This window comes from Mixophyes fleayi, chromosome 4 (assembly GCF_038048845.1).
Source record: "Mixophyes fleayi isolate aMixFle1 chromosome 4, aMixFle1.hap1, whole genome shotgun sequence".
Classification (NCBI taxonomy): domain Eukaryota; kingdom Metazoa; phylum Chordata; class Amphibia; order Anura; family Limnodynastidae; genus Mixophyes; species Mixophyes fleayi.
The window spans coordinates 27,834,740-27,862,255 of record NC_134405.1 but is presented as its reverse complement, the minus strand read 5'-3'; the positions used below and the strand labels follow the sequence as shown (position 1 = coordinate 27,862,255).

The window sequence follows — 27,516 nt, the reverse complement described above, 5'->3', positions numbered from 1 at the left end:
TCTCACATACACATAATACACACACACTAGCAATATATTACACACCCCCACCAAACTTACCTTTTTGCATCCACGAGCTGTGCACTTTTCCCTCTCTTCACACATGGGACGGCACCTGTCATGTGGTGCACGTCCCATGTGACACAGAGCAGGCCACACAGAGGAGGGAGGAGAGCAGCCACCACACTAGCCCCTCCCCCCTCTCGCGGCACCCGACCCCCCCTCCCCCGACTCGCAGCAAACCCCCCCTGCGAGTCGGGGGAGGGGACACAATTTTTATTTTCTCTTGCCCTCCCTTCTGGGCCCCCTGAGAGCCGCTAGGCCCTAGGTTGCCTAGGGGTAAATTCGGCCCTGCTAACAAACAGTGAGATGAGAATGACCTGCTCACAAGCTTACAATCTATAGGACAATAGGAGTTTTATGCATGAGGGTAAGTGCCACATAATGCGTATTGTTCCACCTAGATAGCAATAGGGAAAAAGTTTGTTGGCTATATGATTCAGTCACACAGCAATGTTGGTTTAATGGTCAGAGAATTGTTTGAATATAGAGAGAACACATGTGAATTTTGAGTGAACTGTGTAGAGGGTTAGAGTGGTGGTAATTGGATATCATAGCCTAGGCAGTTTAAGAAGATAGGTCGGTAATTTGATAATCTTGTGTAAAGAGGTGATTTTTCTTGCTTGAAGGTTCGGAGGCACGGGGAAAGTCTTGTTGTATCAAGGAGGAAGTGTCACAGTGTGGGTGCAGCTTGAAAAAAGTCCAGGCAGAAGGAAGAAGGCGCAGATCTTGGGCAGGGCAGAGGGGAGATATTTTCAGACAAGGGAGGAGAAGTAGGTTGGTGCAATGTTGCTTATGGCCTTTTATGCTAATAGGAGAATTTTACATTGGGTTCAGTAAAATTCAGGCAACCAATGTAGGGACAGAGAGAGCGGAGCAGCAGTAGCAGTACGTTTTGCAAGGAAAATTAGTCCAACTGGTGCATATACAATAGATTGTAGGGAAAGTCTGATTGGGGGAAGACCAATAATAGTTAATGTGGGAGGTAATGAGTACATGCATTAAAGTTATTTAAGTCTCTTGTCTGAGATATAGGCGGAGTTTGGAAAATGTTTCTTAGATGTATGACACAGGATTTGGATACAGATGTGTAGGAACACAGGTGACACCTATGCAGCCAGCCTGTGGGATAGAGTTTTTTTCTGTGTTTTCCACAAATATAAGCAGCTTCCGTTGGCTGGTGAGAATATTATTAGCTGCATTTGTGAAAGATTGAGTTGGAGCTGGCGAGAGGACATCCAAGATGAAATGGCAGAAAGACAGTCAGTAATGCGGTCCAACACAGATGGTATGTCACAACTTATGCTCAGGGTACCTGTTAATGTTGACGCAACTTAAGTAGAAGGTACGGAATCTAACGTGCCCCTGGTCTTCACCAAGAACCCCCGCAAGGAAGTATGGGCTCCGCTGCAGGAGACACGCAGGTCGCGATCCTTCACTGAGTCGTATAGCGAGGTACAGAATTAGAGTAGTCAGGTAAGCCAGTCTGGTAATGTGCTGGCAACGAGGTACACAAGGGAGAATCCAGAAGAGAGGTCAAACAATGCCGAATCGGTAACTACCAGGAGAGATATTACACGGGGGAAATCCAAAAGAGTAGTCAAGCAAGTCGGGTAAATAAGGACACTGGAGATCAGAAGAGTAGTCAGACAAAGTCAAAATACACTGGGACACTGGAGAAGGAAAATACCTAATACTCTGACAGTGACGTGATGATTGGAACTATAGATTGTAAGCTTGCGAGCAGGGTTCTCTTACCTCTCTGTCTGTATGTACTACCCAGTATTGTCTTATTAATGTTTGTTCCCAATTGTAAAGCGCTATGGAATTTGCTGGCGCTAAATAAATATATGTTGATGATAATGATGTTGATGAAACTGCCTTAGATAGTACTGGAGACCAATGAGGAGGGAGGGCAGCAGTGATGTCATCTGCCACCGCCAGAGACTCAGGTTGCCTAGCAACGGGACGGGCATGTGCAGGAGACCCGGCAGTCCGACCGGAAGTATTGCTTCTGTTTGCCTGGCAACCAAACGCGACAGGGGCACAAACAGGCACTCGTCCAACCGGAGTAGCAGGACAGCGCCTGACATGGTGAGAGATCCGGAGAGGATATATAAATGAGGGCATCATCTGTATATATAGATCATACTAATTTATATTATTATTAATAAAGCCCCAAAGTATTACACAATGCTGTACATTAATGGGTTCGTCACAAACAAATAACAAACAATGACAGGAAACAGGAAGTAATGATAGCTCTGCACTAAATGTAAGATGTGTGGTGTACACTTGATACATAAGAAGTAGAATAAAAGTTGTAACTAATGGCAGGGATACATGTCCATGGATGAAGGCACTGTGCTAGTTCCTGGCTCCAAGAATCTGAATATTACAGTTACAGCACTAGTTTCTGGCTCTGAAGCAGTGGAGGAACTATCATCACTGCAGAGGGTGCAGCCGCACATAGGGCCAGAGGTGGGAGGTCCCAGAAATTCCAGCGCAACATCCCAAGGCCTCCACTCTGCTCTTCTTTAGAAATGTACATTGTCCAGGGCAGGGAGATGACAAGATGCACATCCTGGATGCAGCAGATGAAAATTGTTGCTGGTTGTCCTCAGGTGTTGTTCAATGTTCTACTATATTGTGTAACTGTGACTTTCCTTAATTTTTGGAAGATAGAATAATAAATTACAAATGCATCTGCCCCCAACAATCACATCCCTCTAGACTGGTGCTCATTCCACCAGGAGGCTTATACACAAAACAGACCACATCTGAGCAGATGTGAACTGTGGACAGATCCGTCGAAAATACAGATTTCCCAGATTGACCCAGCTAAAAAAAAAACCTTCAGCCTAAAAGGAACATACTGAGAAAACCTATAGAAAATTTGTATGGGGAAAGGTTACGCCATTTGTCACACACCTACTGCGTGAAAAATATACAACATAAGGACAACAAACACATAGAGCCTCTTGTATAAATCCGTTGCCACGATTTGCACACGTGCGCCTTGATTTCTTCCAAACTGCATGGGTTTTCAGAGCAAGATGGCGGCGAGTGCAGATGAGCAGAAGTTTGCACAGGTTGAAATAAAGAGTTGGGTGAAGTAAAGAAGTTCCTTGCAAAGTCCGCAGTAGTTGCAGTAACATAGAGTTTCAGGGTAGTGTTAAAATTAGATTTATGGGTCACAATTATTGAAATAAGGATACAGAGGGTGCATTTTAGGGGTGTTCCTTGCTGTCTTGAAGGGCACACAGGCATTTCCACTCTAAAAAAAAAAGGCTTAATATGTGCAACCGATCTGAGTTTTTGGAGATTGGTTCTCACTATACTTGTAATGGGGGTCATTTTATACCTTCCTTTTTGTAGAGAAGTGTATGTTTAGACTCACCTTGCACAATATAAAACTTAAAAAAAAACAAAAGTGCCAAAGTGTAATAAAAGACAGTCCCGATGTCTTCTCGCTCTTGAGAAGTCATCGGGACACAAATGAGGCTAAACTGAGCAGTAAGCATTTTAGGAGAAAGTGGTGGGAGGTTGGAGTTTTGATGTGGTGTTCTTTGCTCGGACCTCATGGGACTTTAGGCAAGATATCGGTTCAGGACCCCAGTCCCTCCTCTGATTTTGTCACTGCAAAAATATCTTAAAGGTCATTTAAATTTTTTAAAATGTCCTCTTAAAAATATATATAGTATATATCCACCAAACTTCACAGTTGGCATAATGCAGCCAGGCAGGTAACGTTCTCCCGGGCATCCACCAAACCCAGACTCGCCCATCTGACTGCCAAACAGAGAAGTGTGATTCGACACTCCACAGAACACGTTTCCACTGCTCCACAGTCCAGTGTCGGTGTGCTTTACACCACTCCATCTGACGCTTGGCATTGGTCTTGGTGATGTGAGACTTGCATGCAGCTGCTCGGCCATGGAAACCCATTCCATTAAGCACTCGCCGCACAGTTTTTGTGCTTACATTAATGCCAGTGGAAGTTCGGAACTCTTCAGCTATGGAATCAGTAGAGCGTTGACAACTTTTACGCATTATACGCCTTAGCAGTCGTTGAGCCCGCTCTGTGATTTTACGCGGTCTTCCGCTTCATGGCCGAGTGTCACACTTCAATGCAGAAATCACAGCTAAGGAGCCCAGAATATGGTGAAACACACAATGTTTATTGCTGGAAGGTACAAACCGGATGGTGTAGGAATGAGGGCTGCAGGGAGATACAGAAAGCAAATACCAGGAACACAGCTGATGCAGGTAAACAGGTAATATAAAGAAATCCCAGGGAACGGGTGAACCAGGAGCCCACCAGAGAACAACAGGGAACAGCACAGCAACATGGAACAGCAACAACAATAACCAGCAAGGTATGCAAGGAGTGGCAGGTATAACTAAAGAGGCACCCAGGTGCAAGGGATAATTGGTGCAACAAGTTAACCCCTGGTGATGAAAAGGAAAGCACAATAGCAGCACTTCTGGTGAACAGAGGAACTGCAGATAATACATGAAACACAAGTCCAAAGTTCAGGAGACAGGAGCTGCCAAAGCAAGCAGCATGTAATGCACAGGGCTGCAGGCAGATCCTGACACTGATTTGCTGTTGTTCCTAAACGCTTCCACTTTCTAATAACATCACTTACAGTTGACCATAGAAAATCCAGCAGGGATGAAGTTTCACAAACCGTCTTATTGCAAAAGGTGGCATCCTATCACAGTATCACGCTTGAAGTCACTAAGCACCTTCAGAACAACCCATTTTGTATCACAAATGTTTGAAAATGGAGACTGCATGGCTAGGTACTTGATTCTATACACCTCTGGCAATGGGCCTGATTGAAACACCTCAATACAATAATCAACAGGTGTGGCCAAATACTTTAGTGTATATCTCAGTCTGTGTGTACTACAAGGCTTAGCGGTTTTTGTATGATTTAACTGTATTAGGTGTACATAGGCTACTATAGCATATAAATAGTTTCTTCTCTTTTGAAAAAAAAGAGAAGAATGTTGGCCATTCACATCAGTCCCTGCCCCTTTGGGACTTACAGTCTAAGTTGTCAAACAAACCCATATAGACTAGTGTAAATTTTATCAGCAGCCAATTAGCCTACCACTATGTTTTTGGAGTGTGGAAGGAAAACCATACAAACACAGGGAGAACTTACAAACTCCACACAGATAAGGCCCTGGACAAGAATTGAAGTCATGACCCCAATGATGTGAGGCAGAAGTGCTAACCACTGAGTCACCGTGCCTACTCCTTAGGTCAGTGATGAGTAACCTTATCTTTTTCACAGGCCCTCCATCCTTTAAAAGGGCCACAAAGAGATAGAAGGGAGAGCACACTGCACTGCCTCCCCCTCTGTCATCCAACTTGATCTCCTTGCATTATGCAGATAAGGTCACATGATGCGGTGGTCGGCTTCCCCGGTCTGCCTTATTATCTGTTTTAACAAAGGACATAAGATCGGGAGCAGATGACTGGGGTGGAGCAGGTGAAGTTTCGGCGTGCTCCTGTTGCCCACCACTCTATGCTGTTGCAAAGTCCACTCTTATAGCTCCATAGTCAGGATTAGAATGTCCCCATCAATTATAAACTCGGTCTCCGAAGTGGTACTGAGCGCTGTACATTTTCTTAAACACTTAAAGCTGCTTTTTCTTATGGTTAACTTGGCTAATAAAGCTCCCTAATGAGGTGTCTGTAACACAAGCCTCTTTTACTCATTAGGCCCCTGCTGATAGACTGATAACTTTCCTGGGAGCCTCACTGTCCTCTGACAACTATGCTCATGTGTCTCAGGATTTCGGACTCCACACCAATTGCATTCAATGGAAAGTCTCCCTCTTCTTTGCAAATTTGAAGATTACTCCTCTCCTCTTTCTCAACCCAACTGTTAATACTCTCACTGAATTATCTGTCGACCCTTCAATCGCGAGACCTGGCTGTGGGTTCCGCACATACTTCACAATGTTCCGTGCAGTAGACTTGCCAGGGAATGCATTCTTCTCTTGTGTCTTCTCTTGTGATTGTCACCGCAGTGTTCCCATCATATAATCTCTGTTCCTTTTCTTCTCTGTATATATTTAGATCTTTGAGTCTTTACTGGTCAATTTTGCTATGCAGCTCATGCACTATTTTAGTAGCTCTATTATGATTGTTTTGTTCCTATTTAATTAATGTATTATTGAAAATCGGAAGCACCTTCAGTACTCGAGGTGAGGCCTTACCAGTAGCCTATATAGTGGCATTATAATCTCTGTCTTCCTGTTACTAATAACTCTTCCTATACATCTAGTAATCTACTGGGATTTCCCACTGGTGACTACACTACGTTCTTATCATCTACATCCATTCTTTGGGATCCCTCCCTCACAAAACAAGACTTTCCATTATATTCCAAACCTTCAAACGTCACACTACGTTTCCTGCCCTTTAGCCTGACCTTTATTTATTCCACTAAATTTGAGTCAAATCTAGGAATTTACAGTTTCCAATTTATTGCGGCATACTGTACCAACTGCCCACTAAAATCAAAATAAGCTGTATCCACTAATCCGCTACTTTGGTTAATGTCAAGACAGGTCACTAGCTTTGTTTGATATGATATTGAAGAAGCAAATCCATGATGTCTTGAAACTTATAATTTGTTTCATCATATTCTGCCAAAAAGAAGCTATTGTACTTAATAATGTTTATTGCAAAGTACAGAAGGTTATGAACATACGTTAAATAACTACTTTGTTCCATAGTGTAATAAGACTAGTTCAAAACAACATAAAGAGAAAGTAAGATCATCTTTATGTACAGTATATTCATACTCTGAAACACAAGAGATGAAGAGGCTTGGCTATAACAAAATTACTAGTTGAGGCCAATCCCATCGCCCACTCAAAGTAAAATCCTAGGGGGATGGGTATCAGAGCACCATAAATGGTGGTCTGACAGATGAAGTCTATGGGATGTTCAGTTTACACTTGGCCTTCACTTTGAGGGCAAGGCACAATGTTCTACACCAGAAAATGACACAATAGATGCATCCTTCATGGTAGACTATGGTGTCCATAATGTCATCAGCAAACTCACATCCAAGCCACCTCCTCGATATTAGCAGGCAAGAATAACCCTTATGGTGTGAAATGATACAAGTAATTCCCCTTCTAATCCTTACAGAGGTATGGCTACAGCTATCTTTCACTTTGATATAAGTGCCACTGGGTTATCTAGGCAATCCTTGGGAACAAGGTCAAACAATCACGGGCACAATAAGTGAACCAGAGTCCAGTGACCACAGCTTAGAATGTGGTGGAAATGTGAGCCAAGTAATCTATTCTCCAAGGACAGTGGCAGGTGGGGAGTTTGACTGGGGCGGTACACCTGTCAAACCATAACGCACGTGTCCTAAGGCGAGCTCAGGGAGGACAGAAACCTACCTTGGAGCAGAAGGGCAAAAAAAATGTTTGTGAAGAACTTGTGCGGTTATAAAATCTATATTGATCGAACAAGGTTCAAATGAGGTCCATACTAGTTAGAATTAGAGATGCTCACTGACCCCCGTGTTTTGGTTTTGTTTTTGGTTTTGGATCTGGATTACCTTCGTGTTTTGGTTTTGCAAAACCGCCCTTGCGTGTTTTGGTTTTGTTTGGTTTTGCAATTTGTTAAAAAAATTACATATATTTGTGCTAAAATAACATAATTTAGGTATTATTTTGTAGTTACATTATTATTAACCTCACTAACACTAATTTCCAGTCATTTTTTTATTTCATTTTGACCACCTCCTATGTCACAATATGATTTTCATACACTTGAAAAGAAAAATTGCTGCAGTTCTTGCCAGTGATAAGAAAAAGGCCATTGTCATGCCTGGGCATAAGACCAAAAATCCACCTCTTAAGTGTGGAATTATTTTTATGCAAATCCTGGCAAGAGTTGTCTATCCATTTGTAGCATTTTTAAAGCCACACTCAGTAGAGGTAGGGACCTTAACCATCTGGGATCCTCATCCATGTTTTGTCATTTTTCAGCGAGTTCTTGGAAAACTGTTGGGAAAATCATAAACTTAGGTTAAAAAAAATAACAACAAGCAGTCCAGCATAATCTACCTCCCTTCTCTCATCTACATCCCAGCACCTGCAATCTTTCCCCCCCCCCCCCCAACACCTTCATAATCAATATCCCCTGAACCAACAATTGCCAGTTAAACAATCCTCTGCAAGAGGAAGTAAGAATGAAACCTGTCACCCAGTCGCAAAGCGAATCACAGACGCCCTAGGTACTATGCTAGTGTTAGATCTGCGTCTAATGTCCACTATTAATACAGTTGTTTTAAGACATTTAATTGAGGTGTTCTGTCCCTGTTAGCAAATGTCATCACTATACCATTTTACTAGAAAAGCTAATTCTTTCCTGTACCGGAAAGTTCCTAAAAATGTAATTATTGGACGACAAAATGGCATTCTACCCACTGTACACTTAACCACAGATATGTGGACAAGCGGAACTGTGCAAATGAAAGATTATATGACTGTGACAGCCCACTGGGTTGGTCATTCGCCTTCCCCAGCATGGACAGCAGCAGCATGTACCCAGGTACGTCACATTTTTGAGAAGTAGGCTACTCTAAGGGGGGTATTCAATTGTTAGCGAGACGCGATAAAATTTCGCGCTCGAAAAAGAAAAAAAATTCCGCGCTCGTTTATTGCCGTTGGAGCGCTCGTTTTAAAAACAAACTCGCTCAATGCAAATGTTTTTTTGCATCCTCCGCCTCGCGCTCTACTATTGGTCCTAGCGAGTTTGAAATCTAAGGGGAGTGTTTTACGCAGGCAGCTCATTATGAAAAAATAATGCAGCCAACAGCAAACTGTCATTTGCTGATAGCTGTTGGCTGACTTGGTTGGTGACTGCTGTGGCTTGTGACTCCTGAGGCTTGTGACTCCTGACTGCTCTCCATTGCTCTAATCTTCGAAATTGGATTAGTGAGTTGACTCTACACTGCACTATACACACTATTTTGTATAAAAAATAACTTTTTTTTTTACAATACAGGCAAATACACACAAGAATATACTACAGACATAACACACTTATTTAATTGCACCCACCACACACACACATATATCTCCTTATATATATATATATATATATATATATATATATATATATATATATATATATGTATATATATATATATATATATATATATATATATATATATATATATACATTTACATACACACACATTTTTAAAAAAAAAATTTTTCTTTTTCCTGTATTTAAGCAATTGCAGTTTTGTCTTGTTTTAGGATAAAAATTGAATTAGTTTGCATTTACTTCTTTGCAGTCTACATAGATTGTATTGCACATAGTTTTGTCCCTTAAAAATTATAATATAATTTAGTTAAAATACAACTGCATATATTTTTATCTAGTGTTACATTATTTTTTTGCTGTATTTCTACAATTGTATTATTGTCCTTTTTCCCTTCAATAAATTTAATTAGTTATCATTTCGTTTTCTGTAGTTTATAGATTGTATTTAACCTAGTTTGGTCCCTTAAAAATTATATTATAATTTATTTTTAATACAACTGAATTTTTTTTTTTAGTCAAGTACTTGTGTAGTTTAATTAATTGTTATTACTAGTGTATTATAGTAGAATATTGTACTGTATCCTTAGGCAAGTGTTGTTAAATAGTCAATAGTTTTTATTTATTTTTGCAAAGAAAATTTATTAGAGTAGCCATGTCTAGGGAGCGTAGGGATTCTTCTTCTTCTTCTACACAGGGAACCCAAGAAGAAATTGTCAGCAGTGGCGAGGAATGGAGAGACCGACCTGAGGAGCGCCAAGAAGAAAGAAGGCGGCAGCAGTTTGTGAGCAGCGTGCAAGCCAGCACAAGCACCCAGCAGCAACATCTTACAGAGAGTGGATCTGATGATGAAGAAGGACCATCTGTAACACGATCCAGGCGCTTCACACTTGAGGAGAATGAAGTCCTTGTTGCTGGGGTACTGCAACATTACGAGACACTGAAGGGTGCCCAATCGCTGAAGGCGTCCTTCAAGCATAAGCAGAAGATTTGGTCCCAGATTGCCTCTGCTGTGTCCGCAGTAGGTGTTCGAGTCCGATCAGTTGCGGTTTGCATGAAACGCTTTCGGGACTGCAAGCGCACCACGAAGGCAAAGATGGCAGCCGTTGCCCGTCATTCTAGGGGAACCGGCGGTGGCAAGCCACTGCGCCTAAAATTTAAGCCTTGGGAGAAGAAGATGCGGCAAATTCTCAGTGATGATCTTGTGGAAGGAGTGGAAGGGACAGTGGACACCCTTGATCCATCCACCTTCCAGCCACGAGGTATGTATAATTGTCTATAAAAGTGACGATGTCAATTAAATTTGTATAAAATTCTAATTTTTTTTTTACAATTTTGCAGAACAAGACGCAGCAGAAAGGAGAAGACATGAAAGTGAAGCAGTACCCCGGAAGAGAAAATCCAAATCAGGAGGTAAATGGCAAATGTATAATAAAGTTGTTTTTTTTTGTAATTTTTTTTTTTTACTTGCCTTGCCAAAATCTTATATAAAGATGTACTAATAAATCTTTCTTTAATGTATTTTAGATTTCATTATTTACACTGTATTTTTGTTAAAAAAAAGTTCTTTTAAGTTTTCAGGTTGTTTTAATTAACTTTTACACCTAATCTTCAGTTTAATATCTTTTTTTAATAACTAAAAAAAAAAATCTTTTACTTTGAGCAGACCAAGGAGGTGCGAGATGAAACTGCAGATTTTACTTTTTCACACTCAGCGTTAAAAAACAATTGAATAGCTTTTCCCGCTGAGCGTTCACATCCAGCCTATACTTTAACATTGACAAACGGTTGGAGCGCGAAAACACCTTTTCGGTAAAAAAAAAAAAATCAATAGAATTGAGGGAGAAGTTTCCGCGCTCGAAAAAAAGGAAAAATAGCTAAAAAATGACTTAACGCGCTCGAACTTCAAAACTCGCTAACAATTGAATACCCCCGTGTGTATCAGCGGCTTCAGTAAGAGGCATACAGCTGACAATATGTTCCAAAAACTAAGGGATGTCATTGAAAGATGGCTAATCCTGCTTGGACTCTCCTGAGGATGTCATTACTGATTACGACCCCAATATTGGTCCAGCATTACAGCGGGGTTGAATTCCATCACATTTCCTGTTTTGCACATACTATCAACTTGGTGTTACAGAACTTTTTAAAAATGACATGCAGGAGATGCTGTTTGTGTCCAGAAACATTTAGGGTCAATTTCTGGTTTCTGCAACAGCATGTAGGAGAGAGCAGCAGCTGCAAGAAGACTAGCATTTGAGGGGAATATACTTTAGTCCAGCTAAGTAGTTACCTGTGAAGAAAGTGCAGACACGGTTAGCTTGAGTCAAGTCATTGCCTTAATAATACATTTTGAAAAGGTGCTACAGAAAATTATAGTGTGAAATAAAACAAAGTAAATGTGCCAACTATATTTTAATTGTAGATTAAATACTTAATTTTCTTCGCAAGGATCCCAGACTTATCAACATCAGGTTTGGACGTCTTCTCCTTCAGTTTCTCTGGCAACTGCTTGTTGTAAAAAATTTGCTTTCCCAAGACACCCAGTGGTGATGCAGATAAATCCGCACAACATTTTGATATTTGCTCTGCTGTAAAAGAATTGCCCAAAAATCGTGACAACTCTGTCCTAAAATTAACTAGTAATTCCATTTGGAAGGCCATTATCGGCAATTACATCATACTACACAGACTTCTATGATGGTGGGATGAATTAGTATTGTTTGAGGGAGATTCTCACTAAACCCTGCCACCTCTCCTGTTTCGGAGTGAGCTATGGTACAATAAAATGTAACTGCAGATTTAGACCAAGACTGTCAGCCCTATTATTTCTATTTCAGCAATTACAATTTGCAATGGAGCAATGGATCTCTTCTCTTTGGGTGTTACCTATATAACGCAGCACAATTTGCCTGCAAATTCTACAGACAAGCCTGCTTGTCTTCCTCTTCATCAATGACTCTTAGCAATTGAGCACTCGTCTTTGGGTGTATATTACACCCAAATATTATTAGTGCAAATTAGGAAAAATACAGTTTAATCCCTGATAGGCCCTCCACCATCCTTTGCATGTTAATAGTAGGATTGGTTGGAGTTATGGTCAAGGTCACACATTTTTTTGACAAATCCTTCAAACCAGCCCAGATGTCAAACTGTTGTGGTCTGCCACCTGCGTCATCCCTGCTTGTGTTTGGAAAGTGCAAATTGGTGCCAGAACCTCATGTGCCAGAACTGCTGCCTCTGGTGCAGGACTTACACAATCAACCGCATCATCATCAGTGCCCTCGTCGGATACCCAAATCTTCCCCACATCCTCTTCTAAAAACAAAGTGTCATCATCACTTGGTGTATCACCGGCTACACTCTGGCTGTTCAGGCACACATCAGCAGAACTGCTGAAAGGGTCCCTCTTTATGGGTACACTAACAGAATGCTCACGATTAGACATCCCACTGTTGGATGGACTCTCCACAGGGATTGGTGTCATTTGTGATTCAGAGCATACATTATCCTCTAATGCCTTACTGTTATCTTGCAGCTCGGCTTTGACCCATAACAGTAGTTTTGCACCACTTGTAGGCTCGGTAACATTTTTTGATCTGCCACTAATAGACAAAGGTGAAGGCCTCATTCTCTCTTTGCCACTGTGTGTGTAGAATGGCATGTTGGCAATTTGTTTTTTATCGGCACTTAACTTTTCCTCAGTTACACTTCTTTTGCGCTTCAACACAGTAAATTTTTTTGGGGTGTGTGTTTTTTTGACTGATTTCAAAAGACTGTGGAGTTTGACATCGCCTTTCCCAGATGACGTACTGGGAACACTACCATCAGGACTGGTGACAGAACCTGGTTGCTCATTCTGCTCATAGGTGGACTACTTTGAATCCATTCTGAGCCCATCGCACTTGTAGTGCTACAAATTGTTTTAGATACTGCTGACAGATAGTACTTTTGACAGCCAGAAATATTAATGCAAAAGAAAGGGGGACACCACAAAAGCACTTTGGAGTGCTACAAATTATTTTTTCAATCTGCTGACAGATACTACTTTTGACAGCCAGAAATATTAATGCAAATCCTCTATCCTCCTCTCTTCTCTATCGATTGTTAGCAGAATTGGAATCAGAATTGTATTGTATATCCCTGCTCTAATCAGCCTGTGACTACACCCTGCTCTCTCCCTCTGTCAAATGGCGATGGATTGCTGTGGAGGCGTGTATTTATCATTTTCAAGTATCGCGAGAACCGAGCCCCGAGATCCGACGACGTTGCGATGACGTTCGGTCACGATTTGGATTCCGAGCGGGCGGGAGAGTACTGCTCGGCTCGGTACTCGGATAGCCTAAGTTCGGGTGGGTTCGGTTCTCGGGGAACCAAGCCCGCCCATCTCTAGTTAGAATAGTTTGTTATTGATAAACTAGAAACCTTTCTTGTCGTTTCCTGATTGCTGTTGCTTTTGCATTGATAATGTACAGTTAATGAGGGAGTGAACGAGAGATATGGAATGCTGTTTAGATACAGCTCAAAGTCATGACGTCGGAAACATACATACATACTATATTATACTATATCAGAGGGAGACTTTCTCTGATTCTATAGCTATTGTAGAGCTAGAAGTTCCAGCATCCCCTGATAGACTTTACGTTACTGTATTTATATGTATATATTGGGAATGTTTTTATTAAGTTTGCTTCTGTATATTAGCTACACTATTGGGAATTCCTGGTCCAAACTTCACTTTGTTTTATGGTTGTGACTCAAAGGCAATAAAGAAGGAGCAGTCGGTGACATAGATATCCCACTAATCCTACGTACATTCTTGCTGTCTCCAACACTCTCTGTCCACCCTCTCGGGTCTTGCTTCTCCGTTTCTTTCATATTGTAGTCTGTGCTCCCCTCCCAAACGCCATGTGTACAGGAGATTGCGCTAAGTTTATTGGGGCGTCCTTGTACCCCTTCTGTGTCCTAAACATTGTTTGCAATATTATCCTTCTGTTCCCCGGCTGGAGTACGGATGCTGTGAACAACTCAGGCGAGAGACTCACCCCTGAAGTCCTATATCTAGGGGGATTAATCGGAAGTGGAATTCTGGTAAGTGAAGGAGAATGAGAAAGAAAGAAAAACCTCTCTCCTCTAGGAGAAAGTGCAAGGAGGAGAGGAGTAGAGAGGGATTAATTGAACACTTCCTTCTATCCTTAGCCTATCCTTAGTTTCTTCAATGTTTTCATTTACATGAAATTAGAGAACGACTTGATTTTCAGATTAGATAAGTGTATACTGTTTGTGGCTGCTCTTATTTACAGAAAGGGAAGGAAAAGGGGACTGTACAAGGACAAACTTCAACGTGCTTTTTATTATTCCAGAGCACAAAGCTTTAACCAACCTATAGATGTTTTTGCACATAATAAGGGCAGAGGACACCCATTTATGTTTTAAAAATTCCTATTTTCCAATAGATACAATGATTATGATGATTGTATACATGAAAGTTGCTTATAACCTATTTGCTGGTGAATTTAGCCGACCTGTTCACTTTGATAAGATAGTAGTCTGGGCTTCCACATCCCCCTTCCTCCTCACTGTAATAGAATAACACGACACACTGAAATAACTGCAGTGATGCCAGGCGATTGGCCCCAACATGATCCACATGTCTGATAATAATATGTATTAATTTATTGTAAAATGTTGGTAGCTATGCGAGTGAGTTCTCTGTACAGTGCTGCGGAATTAGTGACGCTACATAAATAGTTGTTTATGATGATGATAGTGAACTATGCGTGAGTGAGTGTTCGGCATAGTGCACAAACCGCACTCAGTGCAACGCACTCAGGACATGTTCCACAACTGCCTCTGAAGGCTGAAAGACACCTAGATTTGAGGTTCTTCTTACAGAACTGGTTCATTTCAGGTTCAGTTAGAAGAATATACTCTTAAATACTCTGTCTGATATGGTGAGTGGATACAGGAAGAGTCCTGGTTTATTGACACCTTCTTCTCTACTTGCAGGTCCTGATTCCAGCCATTTGCATTCAATACACAGGGCGACGTGGGAGCTGCAACAACCGCTGTGGGGTGAGATAATAGCACTATAACATATTGGGGTGTTAAGAGACTTTAGAAGGAAAGAAATCGTCCTGTTGGCTACTAGTTCTCAAAACTACTCAGTAGTTGTAGTGACAAAGCAGAAACAATGTGTTCAACCCAGCAGGACCGCATCCGTTTTGGTCCATGTGTTTAGATCGATTTTGACATTTTCAATCTACATCCGTAACCCAGAAACCTTTTATTTATTGCACAGTCTACCCAAGAGAATTTTACTTCCTTTTGGGATCATATTGTGATAAATGAGGACCCTGTGGCCTATTCAGTTCCCTCTTTTGTGAATAATGCCTCACATGTGACAAAATTCTCCACCTATAGCTCTAGCAGGAGTGACATGAGCCTTTCAGTCCCTATAAAGCCTGGGGTTATTGTCCACTGAAACAGAGAGACCTACGAGCTCCTTTTCACGCATGAAGCATTATGCTCTGAAAACATGGCATGGAATAGCCATCAGGGGTGGGCTGGGCATTTCCATAGTAGACTATCTTTGTTGTCTTTAGCCAGAACAGACTCAGGCATCGGCGAACTGAGCTGCTGCCCAGATTAGGAGGGTTAGGTAGCTCCTCACACAAGGCCAGACCCTTTATTGTAAGAGCTGCACCACAGCAGCTGAATAGCACAAGTGGAGGACAACGAAGGATGGCAATGAGGGCAGCGAGATGTATGAAAGTGGAAATGAGAGGGCACATAGAGGGTGCCATTTTATTAAACTTAATCACTGCGCATATATATATATATATATATATATATATATATATATATGTATATTCTTTTATAGTTACATTACAATAAACAGATAAATGACATAGTCCTCCTGTCTAGAGACCGGCCACTGTTTGGCATCGGTAGCACAATAGAGGTTTTCATACATAATACTCCTCCCACATCCTTAGCTTGATTGACAGGTGACACTCCCACCTGGTCCTTAGAGAAAGAGGTCTCTTCTGTTTCATCTGTCTCACTGCAGACACACCCAATCAGCTGTATAAGAAAACATATCCACCTCCATCATGCAAGTTATATCACACTCTATACTTTTACTTTGTCATCCACCTGTTTATCTTTGAACTAGGTACACTGCTGTATATTTGTGTAATGTCTTCAGCATTGTAATCTCTGCAGACTGTCAGCGAAATAGCTAAATCCTGTCTTAGAGGCCTGTGACAAACCACTCCCTTTGTCACTATACATTTAGCAGCTCAAAAAAATCAACAAAACGTAAACAAAAGCCCTAGTCTGTCCAGCTCCTAATTAATACAATAGGACCACCCTCTCTAAATTGATGGACCTAACGTCCCCCACACACATAATAACAGCACTTACTGGTAACAAATTGCAATGTCTCTCAGTAGGCATCTGATCTGCTTCCCAGGTGGTGAGAGACTGAGGGAACTGCCAAGTAGCTTTTTACCAGCACCACACACAGGTGCAACTTCTGAATACCAGCAGAGTGTCTGGTATGTTGGAAGCCCTGAAATGAGCCTGATGAATGAAGCCCCTCCTACTCTCTCCATTCATAATCCCAGGGACCCTTATACCAACTTTTCTAATAGTCAAGACAATCTTTGGGAAGCTCTTTCCAAACACAAACAATCTCCCTGGGATCTTAAAGCACATATGTATCTCCCATTTATTACTTTCCCAGTGCTTCTGTCCCAATATGTATTAAATGTTATGATTTCTTCTGAACCACATCTATAAATCCCATTTTGCCAGATTATCCTCAATTGACCTGTAGGTAAGTTGCATCTATGTTGCATGTTTAAAAAGAGAATGCAACATGAGCGTAGTCAGACTGTATTCAAATGAAAGTGTATCTCAATAGTGCTGATGTCAGTAGACACAGAGAATAGACTGCAGTATAGGTACATGTAAGGACTATAAAAGGTCACATCAGAACGCATAAAACTTTTATTTGACCATAAAATAAAAACAACTGTTAACAGTATAATCATTTATATAAACATTTATTTTCAAATATACTTTTTTTTTAAAAAAATGTTTCAATATTAATTACATAAACAAAGTAGATTTCAATGTGCACGAGATACAAAACATTTTTATAGTAAATCTTATTTGCATACAGTTGTTCTGTGAGAACTAGTATACTTTCTAATTTAAAGACTATGCCGTGTCAGTCATCACTATCAGTCGGTATTTATACCTGCTCTGTAGTGGGTGCAAATGAAACAAGCTTTCTTAGGACAAACACACGACTGGGCAGCACGGTGGCTCAGTGGTTAGCACTTCTGCCTCACAGCAGTGAGTTTGATTCCAGACCTTGGCCATATCTGTATGGAGTTCCTCCGGGTGCTCCGGTTTCCTCCCACATTCCAAAAACATACTAGTAGGTTAATTGGTTGCTATTAAAAAATTGACCCTAGTCTCTCTGTCAGTCTGTGTGTGTGTGTATGTTAGGGAATTTAGACTGTAAGCTCCAATGGGGCAGGGACTGATGTGAGTGAGTTATCTGTACAGCGCTGAGAAATTAGTAGCGCTATATAAATAAATGATGATGATGACTTAAATCAGCATAAGAATGCCCTTACTTTACCTGGTCTATGTTAGTCGGCCATTTCCCTGTTCTGTCTCTGAAGTTGTAGACAGTCGTGTTAGTTGCATGCAAATATGAATTGCATGCAAGTAGCGTCCATTGGCATAGTGTCCATTTCTGCGCAGGAGCAGAGCTATATCTCGCTATGCCAATGGACGAACATCCGAACATGAGTAAGACCCGTAGTGTCTCAACAACGTCCACTGCCTCTAGATTGTAAGCTCACGCAAGCGGGACTCTCTCCGCACCCTGTCTCACGTCTACACCTAGTTGTGTCAACCTCACATGTGCTTGTTCTGTTTCTGTATATGATTTGTTTTTTGCATGCCTTGTTATACTGACTGTATAGTGCTGTGAAGTGTTGTGGCATCTAACAAATAAACTATGATGATGATGTGCTAATAAGAAAAATTAGATTATTTTTTTTTGCAGGATGTGATAAATCCAATCTTTGTATAGCTAAAGCCATTAATTATCAATCCCTCACTTTAGGGGTCAGTGGTCCTCCCAGATTAACAGCTTCCTCTTGTCTCTTTGGCGATCTGACACTCTCTAATGATTCGAGTCAACGTACCATGAAAACAGTCAAAAATAGATTCCTTACATACTCATATGAGCTGCTTAATTTACACATCAACAAACAGAACAGAACAACTCAACTTTTTGGGGACTTTCCCCCCTTTTCATCCTCATTCATCAGGTTTCCTTGGATACACCATGCAAAATTTCAGATGGATCCAAAATTCAGCGAAAGGTCACACAGAACGCTTTCTGTTGGCAATTCCAAAATGTGGAGCTCCTTGTTACGTATCATGTAGACAATTGCCCACATCTAAGCACATGGAGATGTATTGTACCCAGCTTATGTTGTAGCTTGCCAATGACTTTTTATGTATCTTTTGTAGACTAGGTTATTCCATGCTGCATCCTATGCATTTTGTGGTTAGTAAAATACATACATGGTCAATAAATGAAATAAGGTAATGTTCTCCTTTTTCCCCAGATGTTAGTCTCTATCGTCCTTGCTGCAGTGGCTGTGTGTGGCGCACTCTATGGATTTGTAACCTCAATGCTGGGTCTAATCCAAGGCCCTGTGTGCTATTACCGGTTCATCAACGGTATACAGCGGTGGACATCCCCCTTCAAACTGGATAAAGAATTTATAGAGTGAGTTTCCATTTATAAATGTTCCTCTGCTATCTCAATAAACTTACAGAAGTACAAACCAAAAATTAGGTAGGCCATTGTAGCATTACATAGAAGCTATTAGATATGAACCTGAAGGTAAAATATATGGATCAGTGTTGCCATGACATCTGGGGAGTAACTAGAAGTAACCGGGCCCCATTGGAATTATTTGCAAAGGCGGTAAGCCTGGAGATCCGCATCTGATCACCTCTCACCCGCTCTGGTCTTCTGTTTATATACGGGGTCTGGGGCGTGCATAGTTGAGCCCTATATGGGCTTTCAGTTCCATCACGGTAATAATGAAAACCAAAATGGAGCACTACTGCACAATCTACGGCACCCACACATGCTCATAAGACCCCTCATTGCCGGGTCACACCTCAATCCTAGGTCCCCATAGAAGTCGCATAGACTGCCCCGGCAGCAGTTCTGTTCTAGCCTTACATTCCACTGCAGTTCTGTTTAAAAGTAGTGTATTACCTACCCACGCCATTATAAACATCTGTAATTCTTCCACCATTCCCCACTAAGACGGTTCACTGTCTATTTTAGTCCCAATTTGGTTACACGTACACGTAGCAATTGTCAGTAGCCTGCCAGTGGAAGGACCAAACTCTGAACCACCTGACAGAGGACTTTTTCTAGCCCGGCATGTTGGATGATGTCCCAACCTTGTTCTGTGACATTTGCCAGTGACTTGTTAAGCCTAGTATTCGTACTCCACTCAGGTTTTTTCTTAATATTTGGGTAAAGTTTTCAGCACATTGCTGTGGATATAGTAGATCCATTGTCTGTGCAAAGTAGATTGGGGTAGAGGCACATACTCATCATGGTGGACTCTGCCCAGTATCCTGATGCTGGGACTCGGCCCATGATCGCTGCAGAGAAGCTTTGTCTCTAGCTGTGCTTTGAGCTCCCAGAGTTATAGTGTTAATTGTACTGTGCTGTTTCACCTTGTACTGTGCTATTGCTTGTCCTTGTACAGACATTGAACTGTTATCATAGGGGACTATGATAACAGTTCAATGGGACTTTGAAGCAGATTCTATAGGTATTCGTAACATCAGAGTGAAGAGATTGGGAGCACTACCTGCCATATCTCCTGTTTGCTTGTTGAGAGGTGTCACAGAAGTCTATTAGCTTCTTGCCCTTCGAGTTACTGTAGGGTTGCACTGTCCTGGGACCCTTCAAACTGTTCATGGGAGGAAAAGCTTGCAACCCAGGAATTTGCCTCCACATCGCTGGACCCCGCGAAAGACAATACAGTTTTGCCTAGATTACCACCAGTTGAATTGTGTAATATTGTCTGCTTATTAATGCTTTGTGCTTCTGATAGTGCCTCATGGGTTCTAATGCACCTGCTTCCTTGAAGTCCCATGAGGCAAATCATTACACTAAAGGTCTGGGGGATTCAACAGCGTCTGCAGGAAGATTACTGCTGACTTCAAATTAGAGGAGGCACCAGATCAGAGGTCCTGGAAGTTAGCTTGGATGAGAGATTTAAAGATTAAGGTCATGATTTAGAGTAGGGTGCTAGTCCATTGGCACTACATAAAAATGAAATTTTGTTTGTAAGATTTGTCCAACTGCACAAGAGCACAACTGGTTGGGTTGCACGTATCTTGCACTTGCAATCCTCGGTTCCTTTAGAGGCCGGTTGAGGCCATTTATGTGTAAGATCAATACAGTAGAGGCGTTCAGACGCAAGTCCCTTAGAGATATGTTGACTAGACAACAGTAATTTAAATGATTTGCGGTGGACGTGTCCTTTATAATGTGGTGAAAAAAGTTTGTAAAGCACAAAACCCCCATTCAGGATCGCTTCAGTCAGGCCACAAAGGTAGGCCCTTGCACTTAAATTTGATTGACCGTAGTGATTAATAATTTTGCTACAGAAGGCTTCAACTGAGGGAATGTTAACAGAACTCACATAGTTTCCTTCTAATAAGGGTGTATTTTGTCTTCAGCTTTCAGTCTGAGGTGAGTTATGAAGAGTTATGAAGAGAGCACACATCACTTTTAAATGAACAAAAGAGACACCCACAAGGCCTGAAAATTGTTAATTGCCATAATGTCCACCCTGATTAATGTCAATGTAGACTCATTTATCCTGTTACTTTATTTCTGAGTTATGAAAACATTGTAAGGGGGAAGGACCATTATACCCCAAAGTTTTGAGATATGACCCATAGAGGGAACATATATGATAGTTAAAAATTGTTTATCCAGCCACAACCTCTGAATATGTGAAATAAGGATCACTGTGCATTATGTGGCAAAATAAAACATGGAAAACCCTGTAGGTGGACATATAAATATATCTCGCCTCCTCTCCCCACAGCCTGGAAAGGAGCTACCTTTTCCATAAAGAGGTCTGGTCTCGCTGTACCTTGCCAGAGGGTGTGGTGGAATTCAACATCATCCTCTTCTCAACCATCATGGTGGCAAGCGCTATTGAAATGGTCCTATGCCTTTTTCAAATGATTAATGGTCTTTTCGGCGTCTTCTGCGGGACCTGCCAAAAGAGATTCCACTAAAGGGTGCATGTGAGTATGTAATAATAAGCAGAGTGCTGTATACCAAAGCGCTCCAGAATTTGCTGGCGCTATATAAATAAACGTTGATGATGATGATACCATTATGGCTATATTAAAAGAGCCCTAAATATAAGCCTAAATGCAACATGCAAAGTTATCTGACATTATATGTACACTTCTTACCTAGCTCACTGAAAGCTATTATATAACCACAACTCACCATAACCTCTTTAACCTGTCTCTCTCCACTGGCATTTCCATCCTCTTTTAAACATGCGCTCATCTCACTAATTCTAAAGAAACTATCCCCCTATCCTGCCTCTCCAACTATTGCTGAATTTCTGTCCTCCACTTTGCCTCCAAACTACTTGAGTGACTTGTGTACAACCACCTGTCTCACTTTCTCTCCTCTCATTCCATTCTTGACTTTCTGCCATCAGGCTTCCGCTCCCAACATTCCACTGAAACTGCTCTCACAAAAGTAATCAATCATCTACTTCCGGCAAGATCTAAAGGTCATTTCTCCATACTCATCTGCCTTGATCTCTTTGCTGCTTTGGACACTGTTGAGCGCCCTCTTCTCCTACACATCCTTCACTCCATTGGCTTTTGTGACACAGCTTTTTCCTGATTCACTTTCTGGCTATCAAACCGCTCCTTTAGTGGCTCTACCTATGGTATATCCTCCTTTCCGTTCCCAATATCTGTTGGGGTCCCACAATGCTCTGTTCTGGCCCTTCACTTTTCGCACTGTGCGAAAAGTAAATACCAGTTAGGGAACTAATTTCTTCTTTCGGCTTCTCCACTAGCACCTCTATGATGATGACACCCAAATCTATATCTCTTACCCTGACCTCTCCCCTTCTGTATTATCTCATGTAACTAACTTTATCTCTGTCTCTGCATGGATGTCCCAACACTACCTAACAAGCCCAAAACAGAACTTATCATCCTCTCTCCTCCCAAAGTCGACTGCTTCCCTCATATCTCATTAACCATGAAAAACACCAAGAATTTCTCAGTTTTCCAAGCCCACTGCTTTAGTGTCACACTTCTTTCCACCCTCTGCTTTATTCCTCACATCCAGACACTCTCTGAGTCCTGTTAACTCCACCTAAGAAACATTGCCGGAAAACGCCCTTTTCTTAACCAATATGCTATCAAAATTCTTATCCATTCTCTCATCATCTCCCGTTTTCACAATTGCAACCTTCTGCTATCTAGCATTTCTGACACCCATATATCCGCACTTCAATTCATTCTAAATGCTGCTGCAAGACTGATCTTCATCTCTCACCGCTCCACATTTGCTGCTCCACTTTGCAAATCCCTACACTGGCTCCCTGTGTCCTCCAGAATCCAATTCAAATTACTCACCCTTAGCTACAAAGCCCTCAGCAACACTACCCCTGCATACATCTCAAATCTCATATCAAAATACTCTCCCTCCCACCCTCTTAGATCTACTTCTGACCTGCGTCCCTGTCTCGTCTTTGGTAACCACCTCTCACTCCCGCCTACAAGACTTCTCACATGCTGCTCCCCACTTATGGAATTCTCTACCACGCTCAGTCAGACTTTTCCACAGCCTTCAAATCTTTGAAAATCCATCTCTTTTTTAGAGGTGACCTGATCCTCGATAACACTATTCACACTCTCAACTATCTCAATCTCCATTCTGAAACACATTTACTCCTCTTATTTCAGCTGTGCCCTCTTCCATGTAGAATGTAAGCTCCCTAATGAGCAGGGTCCTTTATACTCTTTGTTTTCATGTCTGCATTTATTTTGTATACCTTTTATGTCCTATTTTATGTAATTACTGTTTTCCCTACTGTACGGCGCTGTAGAGCACTATGTCACCTAACAAATCTATAATAATAATAATAATAATAGCCTATTTTGTACTAAATTTGGAAGGTATGTCCAGTGTTATCTGCCATCTCAGGATGTGAAAGGCGACAAGCATTGTCCTTCATTTAGCTAACTGACAGAATGTGTTATGTGTATAAGCCTTCATCAGACCCTTCTGCTGAGTGCCTGGATCTTTTATGAATACGTTTGGGAATTTTAGGTCTGATTCATTAAGAAAAGTTAAGCAAAAAATTGAGTAAGTTTTCTTACTCAAATGTTCTGGACAAAACCATGTTACAATGCAAGGGGTGCAAATTAGTTTATTATTTTGCACATAATGAAAATACTGTCTGTTTATTCAAGTAGCACACAAGTACTTGATAGCTTATTTGTATAATAACATTTAAAGTAGATCTAGGACATGCCCTACCCAAACTATAAATCTGCCATCACATTTTAAATTTACCTCCCCTCTCCAATGTGACATGGTTTTGCCTTACTTCCTTACTTTTTCTTAACTTTCCTTAATGGATCATGCCCTTTATCTCTATCTCATGAATTTAATGTTTAGTGGTCCAGTATCCCTGCTGAAAATAGTGCGAACCTTTGCACAGTGTTAATCCAAGGAAGAGTGCATTGTACAAAGAGGCGACCACTCTGACAGATCAAGTAAATCCCTTTATTCAATTAAAAATGGTAAATTGCACTTACAATTTGTGTCAGTCAAAGCACTTTCAAATTTCCCGGCCAACCTCCCCAATGATTTACTTAGATTATATTTTTCAACATGACAATCTATAATCACTGTTATGTACACCAGTGTGGCAGCGGTGGGCATGGGTCCTGGCGATTTCTTGTAAGTGGCGCTGCTGTCATTGTCGGTCTATGTCTGGAATTTAAAGTTGGTGGGTTTTTACATTCGTGGACTTTAAAATGCAGGTGATTACATAGAGCTTCACACACCATCGGGTCTGTACCAGAACCCGACCTAGAGAACAGAGCTCATGTACCACAAAGCTTCACACACCATTGGGTCAGCAGCAGAACACGACCTAGAGATGGGGAGAGCACCTCCCCCACCACCGGAAAAGCATCTACAGAGCTTAAAGTGCTATAAATAAAATGACCACAAGGTGTCTCTAGTTCCTTTAAGAGTAGAGGGGAATTTGTAAAACCTTTTCCAGTAGATATTCGCCTCCTTCTCCATTTGACAAAAATTTCAATGAATTTGAAATTTTGCAAGTTTTGTCAGCAACAATTCATCTTTTAGTCCAACCACAACTGCACAATGCAGCTGAATAAATTAATCACTGTTATCTCTATTCATAGACAATAAATGCAGCGAAATATGAATGCCACGAAAACAACCTATTCCGCCACTAAACTCGATTCATGCAAAATGTCACCTCTGTGTCTGAGCCTACTCTGTCATAGATGCCTGTAGAAATATAGCCTGCTATGCACACAGTGACCACTGGATGTCACTAAGATGCATCACGCATTATATCACATTGGCAGAATCCCAGTGCATTTTGTGCAGCCCAAACTAATACCCAAGGGAATATACTCAACCACACTGAATGTCACATGCAAGGTCATAAAGTTTAAAAAAAATAAATAAAGAAAGGCTGAAGCATACCTCCCAAAAATAAAATAACTTACAGGGGTAATATTACATGTGACATAAATATATATATGCAAATATTACATAAACCATTATAATGCAATTGAAACTCATTTTCATTGCCTTATTTTTTTTCTTCCCAGAAATACAAATGCTGCATCTGCCTGCTGACCTGTCCCCCGACAACGCCTCTCTCGGACCTATATAAATTATTTCTGTTTGTCTCCTAAAGTGATTTGAACAAAGAACAAATCCTCGCATGTGGTCTCCTTTGTGTATATACAGCAATCCAATTGTTTATGTAGCAATTGTGAATAAAAGCAAGATAACATCAAAAGCTTCACAGCTGCAGTTTGTTTAAAGTACTATTTGATATTAATATATCTCCAAGGCTCAATAATATGCATCAGTAGCCCCATTTACATTGGTGAGTGGTGTAGGTGCTTCTCACAGTTGCACCTACCACTTGCTCTGGGTTCACTTGGGCTATCTCAGCCCTCTCTTCTTTCACTATCCATGTGGGGTGTTAGTACTATTATTATTATTATTATTATTACAGATTCTGTAGCGCCGGATACAGAAGCAAGTAACAAATAGATGAGGTAATACATATAAGTAGCACAGATGACTGTGAGTAATGCTATGGGGACTGCAGCAAAATACATGACAGGACAAACAAGGGAATCAGACAATAGACAGACATAGGACAATAGGTCAATAGGACAATAGGTAGAGAGGACCCTACCCATGAGAGCTTACATTCTAGAGGGAGGGGTGGTGAGAGACAGTAGGACCAACTGGGAAAAGATGGAGATGGCAGATGAGGAAGAGGAGGTAATGGATAGAATGGTTAGGAGGTCGTAGGATAGGTGAGCTTGAAAAGGTGAGTTTTGAGTGAGCGTTTGAAGGAATAAATGTTGGGGGAGAGTCGAGGGAGACAGGGTAGGGAGTTCCAAAGATTAGGGGCAGTACGGCAGAAGTTTTGGAGGCGAGCATGGGAGGAGGTAATGAGAGGTGAGTTGGGGCGAAGGTCAGAGGTAGAGCAGAGTCGGCAGGGGAGGTATGTACCTCGAGACAAGGTCAGAGATGTAAGGGGGAGAAGTGTTGGTAAGGGCTTTGTAAGTTACGGTAAGGAGCTTGAATTGAATTCTGAAACGGATAGGGAGTCAATGAAGAGATTTGCGGAGAAGTGGAAGAGGTGCGGTGGGAGAGAAAGATGAGCCTAGCCGCAGCATTCTGTATGGATTGAAGGTCAGAAGTGCGAGAGCGAGGAAGGCCAGTGAGAAGGAGGTTGCAATAGAGAAGATGAGAAATGATGAGTGAATGGACCAGGATTTTGGTTGCTTACTGAGAGAGGAAGGGACAGATTTTCGTGATGTTACGGAGGAGGAAATTTTAGATTTCTTGAGAAACTGGATATGAGGGGTAAAACTGAGGGCTGACTCCAAGACAGCGGGTTTGGGTGACAGGAGAAAGAGAGATGTCGTCAACCAAGAGGAAGATATTGGGAGAAATAGCAACATTGGCAGGAGGAAAGATGTTGAGCTCGGATTTGGAGATGTTGAGTTTCAGGAAGCGCTGTGACATCCAGGTAGTTACAGCAGAGAGACAGCTAGATAACTGGGTTAGGACAGCGAGAGAGAGGTCAGGGAAGGAAAGATAGATTTGCATGTCATAAGCATAGAAGTGGTATTGGAGGCCAAATGATTGAATGAGTTCACCGACAGAGGTGGTGTAGAGAGAGAAGAGCAGAGGGTCAAGGAAAAAGCATTGTGGGGGCTCCAATAAAAAGGGGATGAAGGGGAGGAAGAGTCAGAAGCAGACACACTAAAAGAGCGGCTAGAGAGATAGAAGGCAAACCAGGAGAGAGCTGTTTCGCAAAGACCTAGGGAGTGAAGTGTGGTGAGAAGAGAATGATCGACGGTGTCAAAACCAGCAGTGCGGTCGAGGAGTACGAGAAGGGAGAAGTGACCTTTGGGGTATGAAGTGTTAATAACCAGTTCAATGGACTATAACACAGGTGTAATGGTGCAGTACAAACACCAGACCATCTCACACTGAAATCACACACTTTTACTTACTCCTCCAAAACTTCACTTAGTCACTGGTAATAAATGATATAGACGATGGTTCACAGGCTTGCATCAGAGCAGACACTCACTCACCTTCGGTATTGTCCCTCGGCCTTTCAACCTCTCTTTGTCACCAGGTGGAGAACACAATTTACTGGTACTGTCACTCTACTTGGGCATCCTGTCTCTGCTCTTTCATATGGCAAGTCAACCTGACAGGATCGGACATGGCCCCTGCACCCATATTGCCCTCTAGTACTTTTGGTCTCCATTCCACTCCACAAAACACTGACTAAGACCCTGAGTCTCCCTGTCTCCCTCTAGGAATGAAGGCTAGGCTCTTTATAGTTCAACACACCCACACCCATGGTGAAGGTATTTAGTTTCCACTTGACTACAGGCAAGGTCAAGGCTATCTTGAA

At 41.6% G+C, this 27,516-nt stretch overlaps 1 protein-coding gene across 1 annotated transcript; it reads left to right on the top strand.

Annotated features, from left to right (window-relative positions):
* The first annotated feature begins 14,068 nt into the window (after nucleotides 1–14,068).
* Nucleotides 14,069–21,547, top strand: LOC142149723 (transmembrane 4 L6 family member 5-like). The gene is made up of 4 exons (XM_075205028.1): nucleotides 14,069–14,251; nucleotides 15,170–15,235; nucleotides 18,823–18,986; nucleotides 21,349–21,547. Exons 1-4 carry the CDS (start codon nucleotides 14,069–14,071, stop codon nucleotides 21,542–21,544), a joined length of 609 nt encoding a protein of 202 aa, XP_075061129.1. The 3' UTR covers nucleotides 21,545–21,547.
* Nucleotides 21,548–27,516: the final 5,969 nt, after the last annotated feature.

Excerpts from the sequence above, each read along its gene's own strand:
- LOC142149723 (XM_075205028.1), top strand. The coding sequence starts at position 14,069 with ATGTGTACAGGAGATTGCGCTAAGTTTATTGGGGCGTCCTTGTACCCC. Across the intron at positions 14,252-15,169 it reads TAATCGGAAGTGGAATTCTG|GTCCTGATTCCAGCCATTTG; the intron begins GTAAGTGAAGGA and ends CTCTACTTGCAG. Across the intron at positions 15,236-18,822 it reads GCTGCAACAACCGCTGTGGG|ATGTTAGTCTCTATCGTCCT; the intron begins GTGAGATAATAG and ends CTTTTTCCCCAG.